The sequence below is a fragment of the Mustela erminea genome, chromosome 14, assembly GCF_009829155.1.
Source record: "Mustela erminea isolate mMusErm1 chromosome 14, mMusErm1.Pri, whole genome shotgun sequence".
Lineage (NCBI taxonomy): Eukaryota > Metazoa > Chordata > Mammalia > Carnivora > Mustelidae > Mustela > Mustela erminea.
In genome coordinates, this window is record NC_045627.1 from 42838027 (window position 1) to 42857368 (window position 19342).

Consider the following 19342-nt stretch of genomic DNA (forward strand, 5'->3'; position numbering starts at 1 on the left):
TGCTTTGGGTAAACACCCATTAGAGAAATTATGGGATCATGCATAATTCCATTTTTAATTTTTTGAGGAACCTCCATTCTGTTTCCGACAGTGGCTACATCAGTTTGCATTCCCACCAACAAGGCATCAGAGTTCCTTTATCTCCACATCCTCGCCAACACCTATTGTTTGCTGTGTTCTTCATTTCAGGCATTCTTCCTTCGCTTGTTCTTGATAAGAAGCACCACGTACAGCGGAAAGAGCCTAAGCCACCGAGTCACGGGAACCTAGGTTTAAATTCCAATTCTGGGGGCAGCTGGGTACTTCAGTCAGTTAAGTGTCTGACTCTTGGTTTCAGCTCAGGTCATGATCGCGGGGCCATGAGATCAAGCCCAGTGTCCAGCTCTGCCCTCAGCAGGGATTCTCTGCTTGGGATTCTCTCCCTCTGCCCTTTCCTGCCCTCACTCTCTCTTTCTCTAAAATAAAATAAATTAATAAATCTTTTTAAAAATCCAAATTCTTAATCTTAGTGGATCTGTGGTCTTGCCTAAGTTATGAAGAAAATCTCTGTTCCTTGGTTTTCTCATCCGTCACATGGGGGTGAGATCAGAATAAGGGCTGCTACTCGTCTTTCATACAGCTAGAGCCAAAATGTTTAGCCGCAGACTTACATCTCTGTCCTTTCCCCTAGACCTTGAGTATTGAAACTGGAAGTCATCCCACTTGGATCATTAGCAACTACTGAGCACAGAGCCTGGTACTTCCAGATACTCAATAATTTCAGCTGAATGAACAACCGACAAAGTGCTTTCACATGTATATATTCTCTCTCTCCCTTTTACCCTCTCTCTCCCTCTCTTAAATTTCATTGTCACAGCAGTCTGGTTCAGGATTATTTTAGCTCAGTATAAGAGACAAAGGGATTATAATATTAAAATACAAGTTTCCTGTTCTCAAGAAATCTGAAATTTTATTATATCTATTTAACAAACAATTTATATAATATTTAGCCTGTGCCAGCTACTGTTCTGAGCACTTTACAAATATTAGCTTATTTCATCCTCATAATATCCCTTGGAGGCAGGTACTACTGCTGATCATGGGCCGTAGTTACACAAGTACCTGGCAAAGCAGGAGTCAAACTCAGCCAGGCTGGCTCTGGAGCCAGTGCCCTGAGCCATTCCGCCAGGGCCTTTGATAGGGCACAGAGGTCACCTGCAGGAGTGTAAGGGAATCGTGAACAAGAGTGCTGGGTTACATGGGAGGGAGGACCCTGCACCGCACCTTAAGGGTGAGCAGGATTTGAACACATGGAGTGTGTGGAGAAGACTGGGGGCCAGAGGATGGTAAGCCCTGACCCTCTGCATAAAGAGTCTGGGTTTGAGGACATGGGAAGCTACTGAAGGTCCCTGAGCCATGGGGGGACCAAAGCAAAGCTGTCTTTAAGGAGGCAAATGGCATCTGGCAGTGGCATGCAAAGTGGGCCAAAGGGAAGAGATGGGGCAACTGGGGAGAGTAACACAGCAGTTGCTATGAATGGAGGAAGGAGGAGGTGACAGGGCTTCAACCAGGACAACGGAGGCAGCAGCACGGGGGCAAATTCAAGGATTCTGCTACTGCCAGGATGTGAGATGTCTGTATCAGTTTCCCACCACACAAGCACTCAAATCAGAAACGAGTTCCACGGAGGACTCACGGGGTACGTTCTTAGCCACCCAGCCTGGCACCTGGGCTCCCTGCAGCACTGCCTTCTAAAGAAGGTGAGATGTGCGTGGAAATGGAAATGACGACTTTTACAGTTGTGCACGGCTGGCTGCTGAAGACACCATTCAAATCCCAGCCACCCTAAACACGAAAGCTTGCCTGGTATGTGCAATGATAGTCCTGTTTGTTACACGGCCCTATCCATCCCAACCCAGCCTGGGTCTCTCCACTAATGGAGCTTTCTACAACCATCCCCATTAGCCTGGAAGGAGAGAAGCAAGAACTAAGGGATGGACAGTGAGGTTGGAAGTGAGTTATGGCCCAAGAACACAATTTATCAGCCTTCTTCCGAGTTTTACCAATTGTCCAAAATCCTATATCCAGCCCCAGTTTTGCATAAATTCCCAGGGAAGGTTCTGTCTGGCATCAGAATGAAAGAGATGCCAAGGTGCGGGCACAACAGAAGACTCACAAAACTGGCAAAGAGAACTTGGCTTTGACAAAAGCCAGAGTTTTCCTTATTATTTATCTATCATATTTGAAGCCTTGGAATCCCATTTTCATCTTGATGGAGGCAATAAAATCTTAGCAAACTTTTATGGCTCCCAGGATAAAAGCCCAGGACTCTACCCTTGCTCCCATCCAGCCACTCTTGCAGACTTTTAAATTCAAGTCAGGGCAGATGCTGCTCTTCGTCCGAGGCAAAACGTATTTATCTTTGTAAGCACAACCATTAAGATGTGAGCATGAATATCTGAGAGGTGAATCGTTAAGGAAGAAAACAGGAAGAAACAGGAGGTGAGGCTTCTGAAGACTTAGAGGGAAGGATGACGCAGGAGCCCCCACCAAAAGCATTTCATAGAGTGTTGGGGAGCAGGGCGGGGGACAGGCATCTGCCCGGATGGCGAGAGTGGAACCCGGGAGTGGGCCAAGGGCAAAGCTCTGCAGTGGGAAAGGCTGTGACGTGACCCGCGCGTGCTCCGTGCTTAAGGGAGGTTTTGAGAGGGGACCTCACAAATGGGAAAATGGTGCTAGCATTTCTGTTTGTCTGTAGAATCACCGTGGACCTGAAATCCAGCCCCTCTGCTTCTCCAAACACTAAAGCAAGTCTCCAGGTAGAAATAAAAAGCTGAAATCAGGCTACAACATGAGAAGGAAGGAAGGAAGGAAGGAAGGAAGGAAGGAAAAGGAAAAGGAAAGAAAAGAAAAAGGCAGCTCATCCAGGAAGCTGAAAACTTTCTGCTCCTCTGGGACCTAACCTATGGAGCTGGGGTATCCAATGCTAGACAGCGGGAAACATGGGTTCTTGTCCATATCCTGCTCGGGACTGACTACGTGACCTTGGACAAGCCGCCTCACTTTACTCAGGAGAATGACCTAGAAGAGAGACACCTAGGGCATCACACGGCATAAATCACACCAGCAGTGCCCCCCTTTCAAGCCACAGCTAGTGATGGGAATCTCTAATCAATCACAACAGTCTGGAAAGTGGAGTCCCAGTTCGTCTTTGCTGCCGAGCCTTGACTCTTCAGCAAAGCATTCTTGGAACCGCTACCAGTTAATCAGAGTGGGCCCAGGAGATGACACGTTCCCCAATCCCTGGACCAGATCTCTTCTAATCCTTGAACACCAAAGCAGCAGAACGCTGCGTGTTGCATGTATTCTCATTACAAATCCCCTTAACGAAGTTCTAACTCTCTCCCTCTCTATGGCCTTCTCCCAAGTCTTAGCAGCCCAGGCTATGCAGCAAATGCCAACGTTGAGGCCCTCGCTGCATGTCTGAAGCTCTGAAAGTGACCTTGAGCATTTTCCTTGAGCCTCTTTATCTAGGGTTCCCCCAATTCTGCTAGAAAGTACCTCCTGGGGCCAATGTCCGCTCCACCCTCTTAAGGAGTTCATCTGGGTAAAGAATTCTACTTCTTTTCCAGTGCTTTGCAATCATGGAATAGAAGACAGCCTAGAGAAGTTCAAAGACATTTATTAGTGTTGGTTCTTTTGAAAATTATTAAAGAGCCTGAAATTAGAAATTCAGATTTTTCTCCAGATCCCTAAGAACAAATAGCTCGCTTATAAATGGCTTAGTGCGTCTGTTTCATGTACACAAAATTATCTTTCAGGAAAGTGGATTGTTTTTCATGTCATTTTGCATCTCTAAAATATACCACCTATGGCAAAAGGAGAGGAATTAGAGGTCTGACAAAATCTACCACAGAAATAATTAGCACTAGAGGCTGTCTGAGAGTTGAATGAAAGAGAATCCAGTTTCTTATTTATCTCTGGTCTCTCTATCTGGAGCTCTCCATCACACCCCAGGGAAGAGGAATTTCATCTTTGATGCCTAGAAGGATGGCTTGCCTCGTTGCCTCCACAAGGTGTGTCTGCTGGCAAGGACCCTGAGCCCCCAACCTGGCAACTGACTCAGGATCAGGGTGCTATGGAAACCTGCTTTAGCCCTGAAACTTTCTGGGGAAACAACCAGATACACCCATTGGTTTGCAAAGTGGGCACTGGTCACAGGAACAGTGACACTCATTCTTTACTCCCAAGGATTCAGAGAGTCTTTGCTTAAATCAGGTTCATTAAATGGGGAACACTGGAGTCCACTGAGGGTTTGTTGTGGGTGTGTGTGTGTGTTTAAGCTCATCAAACTTCACCCAAAATGAAGCTTCATTTGGGGAACGTTCATGACGCCCAATCCACTGATCACCCACCCACAGCGTTTGCACCCTTGCTGGGAATGTAGGGTTCACCTAGCAGCTCCCGCCAGCCTCTGGGGTATGCCACTTTGCTCCTGAGATTTAAAAAAAACGACTTTCATGACAGTGAGGCTTCCTCACTGCTCAACCCCTCTCGGGTACCTCTGTCGCTCACCATTTTTAAAAAATGGGCCTCTTCTTTAAAGATTTTATTTATTTATTAGACAGAGAGAGATTGTGAGCAGAGGTAGAAGGGTAGAGGGGAGAAGTTGGGGAGCCCGACATGGGACTCGATCCCAGGACCCTAGGATCATGACCTGAGCCGAAGGCAGACAACTAACCAACTGAGCCACCAGGCACCCAATGTGCCTCCTCCTATATGTGTACAGGTACCACTACTACCTCCAGAAGAGGAATGGGGTTCCAGGAACGTGTGAGTTACTTCAACAGCACTTCTGTCACAGCAAAGGACAGAAGCTGTATGTCACTCAAGGTCTCCCCAAACAGAGTCAGGAAGAAGGCTTCTCTTAAAGTCAGTGTTGGTGCTAGTGTGGTTACCGAGTCAGAACACGCTCCCCTTGGAGGATTCCGACTGTTTAAAGATAAGTCAAGGAGGATCCAAGATTGAAATGGTTTCAAAGAAGCCCACTTCCCCTGGGAGGACCTGGCCTTGAGGAGGTGACCTCTTCTCTCAGGACATCTTTCCTCTAGCCCAGCTCCACAGTCACAGGTCCTGCTCCCTCTGCTAGATGCTTTCTTTTCTGCATATTGAGATCTGCCTAGAAAGGAGTCTGAGAGGAAAAGAATCTTAGGGGAGTGTGAGGCAGAGGCCCTCTCACACAGGGAGAGTTTTAGAGGTTATTTGAAATGAAACAAGAAGTCAGGGGAGGGTCCAAGAGGGACGTCCTGTGCAATCTCCTGCTTCTCCTCAGTTGCTCCAGAAGATGAGAAAAAGCTCTTCTTTTTCCTGTTGTAGCTCTCCCAGCGTTCATTGCAAAGAACACACGGGTCAGAGGTAAACCCTCACTGTCTTTATGGACTGAAGGATGGTAGAGGGAATGAGAAAACACAGACACATTTGCGACCAGAAGGAAACTAACTATTGCTATGCTCTTGTTTCATTCATAGAGACACCAAGACCTTGAAAGGGAATTGACTTGTCCAAGGTCACCAGGAAGTTACAGCAGAACCAGGATAAGAACCTAGTTAGTTTTCAGCTGACCACAGTTCCTCAGATGAAAGAAAGTGGTCATCACCTCTACTTTTATTTCCCAAATTGATCTCGAACACTGTCACTAATCCCCAAGGCCCAGAGAGAAGCACTGCATGAACCTGGGTGAGCAAACGGTTTTCTTTTTTTCAGATGCTCTATGCTTTCTTCCTGGACAGGTCCAAGGTCTAAGAAACCAAGTTGCCCACCTCATGGCTCAGAGGGAGACGATAACCTTAAGGCAGCATTCCCCAGAGCCCAAGCAGGTGTCTGTGCAATTAGGCGGCTCCTAAAAACAACCCTTTTCCTTTGCAGGAAGCTATTTTCCACTCCTAGGGCACAATCCCAGGCAGGAGGCTCTGTGAATGCCCTGGTCATATAATTACCTCCAGAGAGATCTAGCATGACACACCAGGAGAATGTTCTGGGTACCTCCCAGTGGGATTCCAAACCCCACGCCTTCCTGAGCAAGTCAGGGTTCAGAGGCGAACGGAACTAGCAGGCACATGTGGCAGCCAGGAAGCCAGCAGAGTGCCCTCTGAAACGCCACCCTTTTGCAATTCGCCCTCTGTTTCAAGCCTTTATTTATTTATTTATTTATTTAACAGAGATCACAAGTAGGCAGAGAGGCAGGCAGAGAGGGCGGGGGAAGCAGGCTCCCTGCTGAGCAGAGAGCCCAACGCGGGGCTCGATCCCAGGACCCCGGAATCATAACTTGAGCCGAAGGCAGAGGCTTTAACCCACTGAGCCACCCAGGTGCCCCTCAAGATATTTTTAATGTAAGCATAGCCCAAATTGAAGAGAAGGTGGAGTAGGAACAGGATCTTTTCTTCTCCCTTTTTCAATGAGCTGCTCCCCGTTTCCCTTAAGACCGTCACTTCACCAGACCTATATGCCTGGGGCTAATAATACATTATATGTTTATTAAAAAATTTTAAAATTTTTTTAAAAAAAGAAAGAAAGAAAAAAAAAAGACTGTCACTTCACCAAGAGCCACCAAAAAGAAAGAAGAAACAGTTCAAAACAGAGATGGGGGAAAAGGTAAAAATGCAGACTCTCTGCTGAGGCAGGCTGGGGACAGACGAAGGAGAGGGTTTCTTGACCCATCAGAGCAATCTGCTGGACCCCGGATTCTCCACAGACCTGGGTATTGAGTTTCTGGATTCACCTGCGTCCAACACACACAGAAGGCCCAGAGTTCTGCTTGCCTGAGGAGGAGGCAAATAGAGCTGACAGGTAAGTCCCAAGCCCTAGGGAAAGACCTGCGTCCCAGCAGGCTTGGGAACTGGGAACCAAGCTTCCATTCAAACAGGCCCCCGGCTTCTGGGCATTGTCGTGATCTTCTATATCAGCACCAGGCCAATTGTATGAACTAAAATTAACTGGATGAGCAAAAACATGGGCCTGCTGCTTAAAAGGCCTGAGCACATTTAATGGAGCTTTCGAGTGCCCTAATTCCTTAAGAAAGACAGACAAGCAAATGTCCTGCCCTAGTTCCCTCACTACTCAAACGCTAGAGAGCACTTTTTTTTTTTTTTTTTTTTTTTTTTTTTGGCGATAAAATTTTTAGGGCAAATGGTGGATTTCTGTTGTTGTCATTCTCCTGAAGTAGTTGTTTTTCTGGAAAAGACCTCATTCTGGACCCAGACCCTAAAAATGGGGCTTCTAGTGCACAAAATCGGGATGTTTGGGGCCTACAGGCACGAGTCAGTCTGCCTCTTCCTAAACATAGCCTAGTAAACTAAACTTGGAAGCATCAGCTTGTGTGTGGTCCCGAGTGTGACTCTATAAGCACGTGCCCCCAGCAATGACAACGGCTGGCGACTCTGTCATCCACGTCATCCCTATTTTTGAGTCTCCCTGCTAAATAAGCTTCTACACAGCTGAAATGGAGGCTCTAAGGAGAGTTTCAGTCCACCTGGGCATTTTTCTGGCAAAGAGGGGTGGCTAAAGCATGGGTGTCCTCCAAAGGCCCTAGGGGAAAAGCCAAGTGAGAAAACTCTCCCAGCACAAGATGGTGGGCCCCAAATACAACCATTCCATTTCCTCCAAAGCCTCCAGCTTTTACTGGATGGGAAAGAAGTTAGTCATGAAACACATTTGCTCAGGCTCCCCAGGGCCAGCGGCAAGCATACACAGGATGTATGACCAGGACTGAAAAAGTCAGGCTCCCAGGCCTGTCCAAGGATGGATGGAGAGGTTGTGGGCTCTGATCTATGACCAAAGTACTTCAAAAATCTTGCCACCTAGAGTACTGTAGCAAAATGTAGGCATACCATTTGCACTTTCAACATTCAGAATGATTTCACTTTGCAGATTTTGCTAGAAGAACTAACATGTGTCCAGTGCCTTAAATAACATCTGACACCTAGTAGATCTTCCAGGAATGTCTGAAAGAATGAATGAATAGCTCCAGGGAGGTGCCTTGTATGTACAGCAGAATATGCGTCCTCTTCTGGTGACAGGACACATTCCTGCATCCTTCCAACAGGTTTGTGGTGCTGCCCACCAAAATGAATGTTGAAGACACCTCCCTGTATACTGGAGATGACGTGTTCTCTGAAATTGGCTCTGTCTGTCAGCCTCATCCCATACCCAGGAAGGACCACACAAGGGGACCACAGTGAGTGCCCTTGGCCCTTTTCCTATAAGACCTATTTGTCACCCTGCTAAGGCATTTCCTATGACACATGCTCCTGGGATGCATGGCTCCCAGGGTGAGCCCAGTCTGCACTGCAGGCCCCGGCCAGCTCCAGGAGGCTACATGAAGTGAGAATTTCCTGGCCGACTTGACATTGGTGAGTCAGGCTGGCATGAGGCAGCTTCAGAAATGACAGGGCCTCAATTGTGTGCATGGAGCAAGCACCATCAGCTGGCTGGACCCAAACCAAGGTTGCCTGGGACATTCAAGAGCCCTTTCAAATGGCCATGCCCAGAGCTAGTTCGGCACTCTGAGTGGATATCTGAGTGTGGCGAGGTCCAAGTGCTGCTCCAACTCTGCTGCGGGAAAGGATTTATTCTCCACTCCCCGCACAGCAGCCCATTTCCTCTGAGACATGTCATTGGGGTCACACAACAAGGGCAAAGTAATAACAGCTAATGCTTAGTAAGCATTCAACATGTAATAGCCACGATTCTAAACATTCTATATACATGGATGCATCAAATCCTTACAAGATTAAGAAACAGGGATTATTACTTTGGCCACTGGACAGATGAGGAAACTGAGGCACCAAAACTGAAGCCACTCGTGCAGGGTCAAAGCCCTAGAGAAGGGCCAGCTGGGACTCAGCAGAAGGGCTGCAGAGGCTGGGTCCCTAAGCACACTACGGGACCATGCATAACAGCCCCCAGCCTCCTTTCCTGAGGATGCATGTCCCAGGGTGGGAGAAAAAGCAGGAGCTGGAGATGCCGGGAGGCTGAGTGTTCTACTTATCCTCCTTGTTGGTTCCAACCCAATGAGAAAAAGACACAAGGAGCCAGATGGAGAACAAGAGAATAGGAGCTCCCATCATAGAACGCTGGCTCAGAGGAGGGCAGGTCTCTTGTCTCCCAGCCCATACCCAGAAGCTGCAACAGGAAGAACAGAAGCAGGGGTGACTGGCACAGGAGAGCCCTGCAATGCCCTACCTTACTGATCAGGCATCTGCAGGGCACTACATTCAATTCCTGTGCCAGGGAACACCAGTGAAGGCACGTGGATGAGACAGATGGACAAATGGATGTCGATGAACGAATGAACAGACAGATAAGGTAGGAGGACAACACAGGCACCCACTCCCCCCAGAAACCCCCGGAGGAGAGAGGCAATGGGGCACAAGCACAGGCCACCGAGCCCAGAGGACCCTGGGGGTCATAGACAAACAGCCAGGCTAAAGCAGCCTGCTCCTGGGCCAGGAGGCTTTTCCTCACCCCATGAGCTATCTGAGGATTCATTTCTGAAACTCTCCTTCATTTTCACAGGGGAGGCCAGAGAAGTCAACACCCCAGCTAGTAAAATTAACAGCTGCTCCTTACAGAAGGTGCTGGGGAGGCTGGCTCACAGAGCATGTGGCCCGTAGACCAGCAGTGCAGACGAGCAGCTGGTGTGGCCAAGATGTGGGGCCTGCAGGCCTGAGCCAGGCGTGTCCTCCGTGGCAGGGACTGGACTCTGGCTGCTGGGCAGGGCCCGGGGTAGGCTGAAAGCAGGAGATGTAGGCAGGTGAAGATAAACGGACCCTGCTGCAGAATTCCCAGACGCACGCCACTGAGACCCATTAACTGAGCCAGCTGGGAACCTGCTGCTGAACTTGGGGGCCTGGCTCTGTCCTTTGTCTCCCCACCTCTGTGACATCATTTGGTCAAGGTTGTGGGCCTAAATGTCTGCCAAAGGGGCTAGATGGTACACCTTATTCATGAACGTGTGCTGTGGGGAACTGAGGGGCAAATCCCGCTAGCTGCTTAGAAATACTGATCATCCTGGAGCAGAGGGGGAGTTTAATGATTTAGTTCGGGGGCTGGCAAACGTCTTCTGTACAGGGCCAGACAGGAACTATTTTAGGCTGGTGGGTATTTTGGACTCTGTGGAGACTACTCAATTCTGCATTGCAGTTCAGGACAAAAGCAGCCATAGACAATATGTAAATGAGTGAACATGGCTGTGTCCCAATAAAGCTTTGTTTATGAACACTGAAATTTGAATTTCATATAACTCCACATGTCACAAGATATTCTTTTGATTTCTTTTCTTTTTTTTAAACACCATTAAAAATGTTAAAACCATCCTTAGCTTACAAGCTTGGGAGCCAAACAGGCAGTGAGCTAGATTTGGACCATGGGTTGCAGTTCACTGATCCCTGGACTACTTAAATGTTTCCCAAAGTGTGTTCTTTATGATGCCTATAGGTTTTTCCTAAGGAAAGGGTTTAATGGTGAAATAGGAATGGGAAATGTTGGGCAAAGCAAAGCCTTTCTGCCTTTTTAACGCAGGACTTCTTTAAGCCTTTCATGTTGATATGCATTGACAAATCTCAAAAACAGGAGAGAAAGGAAGTCTGTCCAAGTTCCAGGAAACCCATTTTTATCCTAGAGCATCTCCTAGATCTAGTTTTCTGTAGAAGCCAATTAAAGCAGCGAGGATGAAGTCTAAGCAACCAACAGCAACAGCACCGAGGATGAAGTCTAAGCAACCAGCAGCAACAGCACCAAATGTGATCCTGCCTGTCTTTGAACTTCTCCAGTGACAGGCAGCTCACCACCTACCATGAGTTCCTGCTGGATTCAGTGACTTCTCTCACTCATGTTTTCCCACCCAATGGTGCTGGGTCATAAGTAACAGACCTAGGGCAACCTAGTGCACCCTTCAAGGTGAGGACAAACATTTCCTGTTTAATGATATAAAGAAAGCAGCCCTTCCTTGACCTACTGATTCATATCCAAAATATAAACTCTGCATAGGATAAAATAAAAAGCCATTATTAAGTCCTGGAGAGCAACTGCCATGCATTTCTTTCCAAAGACGCCTCCTTAGGGGAGTTTAAAAAGAAAAAAAAACTCAAAATCCCGATCAACTCCCAAGTGCACAGATGGCAGGACCTTCCCCTTCACTATGAGAACATTCTTACAAAGAATGCAGGCCCGTGACATCTCTGGTCTTTCTGCGACATAGCACATTTGTAGGTGATTATAAAAATTTTATGTAGATTTGCCTGAAATGTAATAAAAAGGGGAGGGAGTGCGGATGAGAGGAAAAGAGAGATGGAAATGTGAGCTGTGCGTGAACTTGCCACCAGGCAGCCCTGGAAAAGAAAAGTACAGAATGCTGATAAGAAATGTCAGCTGCACCATGAGTCACCTAAAGGGAGAAATGAAAGCAATAAATGTCACATAGTTGATTAGGCACATGCCCACGTGCAATGCCATTTTGTCCAACCGGTCCAATTTCACGTGCAAATGGCATAACAGAACACGTCTATTTAACCCTATTAAACCGACAGGATTATTTCTGTTTGAAAGGCGTATTTGATACATATTTTCTTTGGGGCCCCGGGTGATGAAGATAGAATGGCCCAGCCTGTGTACAGAATGTGAAGTAAAATGCCACACGGGCAATGCATTTAGGAAGATTAAGGGCAAGATTGGTGTTTTTCTTTCTCCTTCTTCAACAAATCATCCCGATGACAGCAAAGCAAGTAGTCTATCTTCTCAGTCTATGGATTAGATCTAGATGCCTCCTGGAACAATATTCAAATGTAGTGGCATGGGAATATGGGGGAAAATAACCAAAAGGAACAGTTCTGGGAGTTCTCTCTTTGCTCAAGGAGCTGATCATTATATGGACAAAAACCAATCTTTGAAGAGAAGCAAAAATTACTGAATGTATAAAGGGCTTGTAGTACGGCCCAAGCAATGTAGACATGTAGACCCAGCTTGCACCTTGAGGTGAGGCCATGAGTGGCCACGGGACATAGTGTTTTCTTAGAGAGACAGTCACTCAGAGATCAATGTAGGGATTAATAAATAAGAATGTTCGGAAATAAAATGCTTAACAAAGATGGTGTGAGTGTGTATGTGTGGCAACATTTAGCCGTCTGTGTTTCTGTGTGTCTGTAACTTTCCTCATTTTAAATGGGTTCTCTGGTACTATAACTCTTGTGACATATTACCTTACAAGGTTCCTTGTTAAGGAAGTTCTTTCTGCCTTTTGATATACTTACTAAACAAGCAAGCAAAGAGACCACGGGTCAGCAACCTATGGCCACGAACAACAGTCTGGGCCACCACTTGTTTTTGGCAAGTTTTATGAGAGCACAGTCACATCTGTGTATTGTCCACAGCTGCTTTCAAATAACAATGGCAGAGTTGATAGTTGTGACATGGTCCCTAGATCTGCAAAATCTAAAATCTTTACTATCTGACACCTTGCAGAATACCTTCCCAACCCTGAACTAGACTAACTCTACTACTGACTTTGGCTTATGATTCTGTAATGTACAACCAAGCAATACAAAAGCCTACTCTGTTTCTTACCCTCTTTATTTATATATACCACCTTAATCTTAGAAAAATGTAATTAGCTCACCAACCAATAATGCAGCATAAAACCACAGACACGTAAAATGTGAGGAGGAAGGTAAGACAATCAGGACAAAGGGAAAATGAGCCAAAGGACGCAGAGATGTAGTGAGGGGGATGTGAAGTTGTAGAATGCAAATCTTGAAGTGCTATGTGCTTTCCATGGGCCATGAACTTGGCTCGCAGCAGCTGCTACAAGTAGAGGGCCATGATCCCTTTCCCAACTTGAAGTGTTCCCTGAAGGTCCACCAGGAAGACCACAGCAATCCCTGGCACGAAGAACTACCTATCTCCTGAGACTGTGCATAAAAGGAACAGCAGATGTGGTGAACGAAGGCCCCAGCAACACCCCAATGGCTGGGAGGCATCTCCACAGCATTTACTGTTACACTGAACAGTCCCGTAGCCAACTCCACGTCCCAAAGTGGGCTTTACACCGATTCTTCCAGTACATTCCCAAATTTTGACATAAGCATGCACCCCCTCTCATAATCAGAAAATAATACATATCTTTCATTTTAAAAAAATAAAGGAAGGAAGCCGCAACACTTGTCAGCCTGGTGCTCACTTCGACACAGAACCCCTCAGCCATGTGCTCCAAGAGGAGACTCAATCCGGTCTGGCTCTTCTCCTGAAGCTAAGCCTGAGTGCCACAGCGAGAGACAAGGCAGGCTATTCCGAGACCCGAAGCCGAAGCTCCAGGTGGGAACTAGGAAAAGCACTGCTGAATGGTGACTATCATTTATCCTTTTGCACACGGAGCCCTACAACTTTAAATCTACTCTATCAATATAAATAGTTCACGCCCTGCATCTCTCTTGCTCACGGCTTTACGCCCAGGGCCTAGAATAGTGCCAGGGGCAGGTAAGAAATAAGTACTTAGCTGCACGAACCATGTGTTCATCTGAGAGAGCCCAGATAGCAGGTGTGTCTACAGATGTGCTGGGGTTGTCTTGGGGAATCTTCCCCAACCTAGGCCTTACCCACAATGCCTAGCTCTGAGACTCTCATCTGTGACAACGAGACAGGTAAGAAAGGGGCCCAGGTGTGGAGGCCAAGCTCCTGAGCCATGTGTCAAAAAATAAAATAAAAATTGAAAAGGGAAACTCTGAACAGCTGGATGTCTAGTCTTGCTTCTGTCCCATTGTTGCAAGGATAAACATTTGGACAGCTCAAGACAAACACAGCTTTGGGTTCTGCACAGGCAGGGCCGCGTTCTGGTGCGCGCTGAGACTTCCCCGTGAAATCTGCTCCCTCCTCAGAGCAAAGCCCTGCCTTCTCCTGAAGGAGAGACCTGTTCTGGAGGTATGGCCTGGAACTCCCAGATGCCTACTCTCCGTGAAGCAGGACCTGCTCTGCTCTGAGAGAGCCAGAGCGGCCTGGGCAGGATTTTCTCCAAGGAGACCTTCAGAGAGCAGCTGGCGTCACCGTGCTCCTCCATGCAAATGTTAAGAGAATCAGGCCAAACCGCCTCAGGACCTAATTGGCTCAGACAGTAATGGCAAAATGTCACAGCCAAAGCGACAGCTGCCAGTGGCTTAGAAAAAGAAGAGGCATTGTCTTCGACTGGGAAGTAACGACATGGAAAGAGCACTAGACAGGGAGTCCAGAGGCCTGCAGGCTCAGGCCCTGCTGGGTCACTTCAGGCTGCATAGCCTTCAGCAAGGCTTTGCCCTTCCCAACCCTTGGGTTCCTGGACTGTGAGATGGAGAAGAATTCATTGACAAGACTGGCTCTCTTGCTTCCTTGTCATTAACCCCTACAACCCAACAGCAAAATCAGGAATATGGAACAAATATAACATGCACCTTGCCATGATCATAATGTGTAGGGCCTTGCACTACTCTCAAGCTTTCGAGAATGTTACTGTGAGCAGGAGTATCAAGATAGCTACTGGGGCACTTGGTCTGTGAGTTCTGCTACCAAAACACCTCCTCCCACCTGCCTGTACCACACGGAGCTCGTTCAGGACTTGCTGCCGTGGCCTGTCCCCAGCACCAGACCTCACAGTCCTGCCTGACCCTCACACCTCAAGCTCCCGCCTCCCCAATCCGCCCTCCACCTGTCCGCTAATATTTCTCTCTGCACAACCTTCCATTGTGATGCCCCTCCCTCAAAATCTCCTTTCCCTACAAAATTCAGTCCAAATTCCTTAGCTGGGCATTTGAAGACATGACAAGCTGTCTCCAGCCCACCTTCCCGGGTCTCTGTCCCCTCGGGTGCCTCTGTGTTCACGGCCTGGTCCTCGCTCCCTCCACGCCATGTCCTTTCTCTGCCACCTCTGGAATGACCCCCTCTCCTCAACAGACATTCGTGATGTTAGCTCACAGTTCAAACTCCAATGCTTTCTGCCTTATTGTTTATTATTTAGGTATTCTTCTCAGCTTCGGGCCCACTCAGTGGTCCCTTTCTTGTTTCCAAGCTTTTATCTTTGATGTCTTCTCTGTCACAAAGCATGGGCTCAGTTCATCTTGAAATGGAAGTTTTAGCCCAAAGGATCTCCTCCCTGTGCGGTGCCACGAAGGCTTTCTTGATGGTCCCCATGTCCCCACGCTCAGCGCCCCCTACGCACACCCACACGAGGCTTGTACTCATCGCGTTTCTCCTCCAGACGTTCTTTCAGTCATTTCTGTCCATGGTGCAATGGAATTAGATCATATTGCGTTCCACAGGGCTGGAAAATACGCCTGGCCGAGTCATCCTCAGTAACTCTTGGCTGATGCTGATGACGATAATTAGGGCTGTCTAGAGGGCCACAGTGGCCACGTGGAAGGGACAGGCGTCGCATCTGGGCAACCAAAGTGTCTGCTGAGCCTCGTCCACAATCACTACCTCAGGTACAGAATGCACTGCCTGCGTTTCTTCCCACATGATTGCCCAGACCTGGAATTCCACCTCCACAAGCTTCCTACACAGAATCCACTCCTGCACAAGCACAGAAGAGCAACGGAGCCTTTACCAGAGACTCTGCAGGGAGGGGACGATGGGGTATGGCCCGCAGCAAGCCACCTTCACTTCCTCATTAGACTCTCCGTGCCGCCCCGTCTCTCCTGGTCCTACCAACCTGGGTCGTCTTGCTCCAGGCAGTAACTGGCCTCACTGGTTCCTCTCTCCTCCTCTCCCAAGCCCCAGCTTTAAATCTCTTCCCTTTCTATGTTTCCGTCAATAGACAACAGCCACGGCTTCACATCCAGACTCTCCAGAAGGCTCGGCTCCCGAAAGCTCCCTCCATTAACAGAACCTTGACCTCCTTGAAGGCTGTCTGGCCACCACCTTTGTGACACAAGCATGACATTCAGTGTCTTATCCCCTCCCTCAAGCAGTTTGTGAGATATTTATTCCGAACGTAACATAGAGCTCTCCCCAAGAAGGATCCTGAGGGGTCAACTTTCACCTCCTCCCTACATTTTCCATCACCCTTCACTGAGCTTTTGCCAGGAAGCATCAAGGTTTCCAGTATTCCTGCCCCATCTTTGATTCACCCAATCGTCAGAACATTCCCATTCATCCTTTGAGCCAAATGAGTCTTGACCAAGCCCCAGCTTCAGGCCCAGAAAGGGCAGCTTCCAGAATTGTAGCAAGAAATCACTGGGAATAGAGCATCCTTCTCAGGAGAACCCCTGTCCGAGAGCAGACCCAAGAGAGCCGATGGGCACGTACAGAGAACTCACCGGATCCTGGCATTTATCCTTTATGGGCTCTCTGCAGAATTCTGAGCACATATTGCTTCAACTCCCTTCTCTTCTCCAAGATTATCAAGCTGTGTACATGTGCGTCTATGTGCCTGCTTGTGGATGTGTGCACCCTTGTGTGTGCGTGCCTGCGTACACCTATCCTGATGGCAGAGGAAATGCTCTCCATCCTCCCAACAGACCCTCATTGCTCCAGATGCAAATCCCCCCTCAAACCACTGGCTTATGTACACAGAACCCAGCCTCCATTCCATGACCCACTGTTCACCCCCCACTTCCCAACAGTCGAGGCCTGGAGAAGCCCCAGGAAACATGGCATCCCTCTAAGCAAAGGCATCATAGACCAGACAGCAGGCCTCCCCAAGGGGAAGGGAGTTGGGGACTCACCAGGACTCTGCCAGTCAGTGTCTGGGCAGATATCATCACCCCCGCCCAGTCCTTCACAGAGGTCATCCAGCCGACCTCAGCTGCCACTGCCTCCTCTTTTTCGTCCACTGGCTTGAGAGTGCCATCCGCCTGGCTTGAGCCATTGTTAATCTTCTGGGCCTCCTGGCAACAGAGAGAACAGGGTTGAGAATAGGAACCAACTGGGTTTATTAAACACAACCTACCCAAAAGAATCAAAGTTGGAAAGGTCCTGGCTGATGTGGGAACTGGCCTGAAAATACAAGGGGCAGGGAGATGGAATGCATGATGGCTTTGGATTTCTTTTAAATCTTTTTCTTAAAGAATCTTTTCTTTATTTTCTCTTAAAATATCTTTGTGAAAGAAAGAATGAAATTGATCTCTTTCCACTTTAAAGGGAAAAATAATCACGAAGCTCAGGATGGAAATCATCTCGTCTAGGGTCGGGAATAACTATGAAGGAGGTGAGGTTGACATGCTGTGGTCTCCACCCGCCCAGCCTTCCTATCCAGCTCACAGGAATGCTCCATCTTTCTTAAGAAAATCCCCAACTCCTCATCTCGATCTGTGTAGTTCAAAAAGAACTGAAGGGGGGCGCCTGGGTGGCTCAGTGGGTTAAGCTTCTGCCTTCGCTCAGGTCATGATCTCGGGGTCCTGGGATCGAGCCCCACGTCGGGGTCTCTGCTCATCAGGGAGCCTGCTTCCCCCTCTCTCTGCCTGCCTCTCTGCCTACTTGTGATCTTTCTCTCTGTCAAATAAATAAATAAAATCTTAAAAAAAAAAAAAAAAAAAAAAAAAAAAACTGAAGGCCCACAATGGCTCTAGGAATAGAGACTGATTAATTAGACCATCCCATCCCTTAAGCAAGAGCAATTGAACCAGTGATGGTTACATGACCCATGGCAACCCAATATACTTCAAGCCTGGGACTTTTGCTAGAAAGAGGAGGAGAGGTAATCCTTCCCTGAGAATGAAGCCACCACAGAGGAAGCTATAAGTGACAGAATACGGATGTCATCATTTGAACATCTGAATCCAGCTGTGCCTGAAATCCACACCAGACCTTTTTAATTACAAAAGAGAATAAATTGTGGCTAAAAACATGCTTGAGTAAACAAGGTTGACTTCCTCAGATAAATGAGCCCCACGTGGGGCCCTAAATCACATGCTTTTATATGCAATGTGTCCTCTGCCTACTTCTCCCAGAGAGGTTCAAAACTTACTCCCTTGCCTCCCTCATGTCTTTGTTCAATTGAATCTTCTCAGGCCACCCTTTGAAAACTCCAATTTGCCTTCCAATAGCACCACCTTTCTGTTTTATTTTTCATTCACTGTGATACTCATTGAGTATCAGCCCCTTCCTGGGCCTACGAGTGACAAACAAAATACAGGACACCCAGAGAAAACTGAGTTTCAGATACAATACAAATTTTTTACATGACACATAGCTATACTAAAAATATATTCTATAACACACATATTTAACTGGGCCCCCTACTTAAATATCCACTGAGATTATGTTTGCAGGAACAGATGAAGAAAAAGATGCTGGGCCAGTTATGTTCACCCTCAAATTTAAAAGCTTAGAATCAAATTTCAAAGCAAACACACTGAGTTGGAGCAAGGGAGAGAAACCAAGGCAGACGTGAAAAGCTTGGTCTGCAGGGAGTGGGGGTAAGGCAGAGTGAGGAAAGGAGAGCTGAGATGCACGGGATGAGTCATCCTCCTGGGGACTTGCAAGCAGGCCGGAAGCTACTCCTGACGCACGGTTCTCCCCTTCCGGCCTCCATGGGCTCGAGGGAAGTCGAGAAGCCAGAAGGCGCCTTAGCAGCACTGGGGGCTCATGCTGTCTCTCCTGGTGTGTGAGGTCCCCGGGAAACTAGAACAATGTGAGAGGAGGCCTGTGGGGAGCCCCAGGGTGGGCCTGCTCAGGGCCACCTACTTACACCTGTGGACTCTGCCACCCAAGCCACCTAAGGCCAGTCTTAGTGGCCTGGTAGAACCCCGAGCCTTGACCACGTGGAGATTCTGCTGGTGTAGATTCAGCTCTCCTGCCGCATGGGACCACTGGGACCCCGCACCCCCTATGATGGGGACAATATGGCCTGCCGCATAGATGTTGGAGGGATTAACCAGGGTCCAAAGGCACAAAACACACTTTCAGTTCATTAGCCCTACCACCTCCCGCCTCTCCTTGAGCCACTGGCACTAGAAAGTAGTGATTCTCAAGTTCAAGTGGGCATCAGAACCACTCAGAGGCCTCATTAAAACACAGTGCTGGGCCCCGTGTCGGAACCTACCGGTGCTACCAGCCCAGGAACCCCACTTTGATAACCACCATTCCTAATCATGTTGGCACGGCTTAATCATCCCTGCCTGATCTAAAATGGGACACGGGCCTGAACCCCCAGCTCTTTCCAAGCCCCTCTCTTCACCTGGAACAGAACACCACCTGTTTCTTTCAGAACCCGGGGTTGGGGGTGGACAAGGGAGAGGTGGGGGCAGGGCAAAACCCTCAAATCAGAGGCTCTGTGTCTCCTTCCAAGCAATGTCCACCACACCCCACCCCAGCGACCTGTCAGAGCTGGTCCACAGCCACAGGC

General features: G+C 48.1%; 1 protein-coding gene across 34 annotated transcripts in view; it reads right to left on the bottom strand.

Moving 5' to 3' along the window:
- KCNMA1 (potassium calcium-activated channel subfamily M alpha 1) overlaps positions 1 to 19342 on the bottom strand; it is a 724697-nt gene that overhangs the window by 491719 nt on the left and 213636 nt on the right. For all 34 annotated transcript variants that reach the window (XM_032312863.1, XM_032312897.1, XM_032312898.1 and 31 more), the window contains exon 2: positions 16722 to 16883. In XM_032312863.1, the coding sequence (XP_032168754.1) occupies positions 16722 to 16883 (162 nt within the window). The remainder of the gene's footprint in view (positions 1 to 16721; positions 16884 to 19342) is intronic.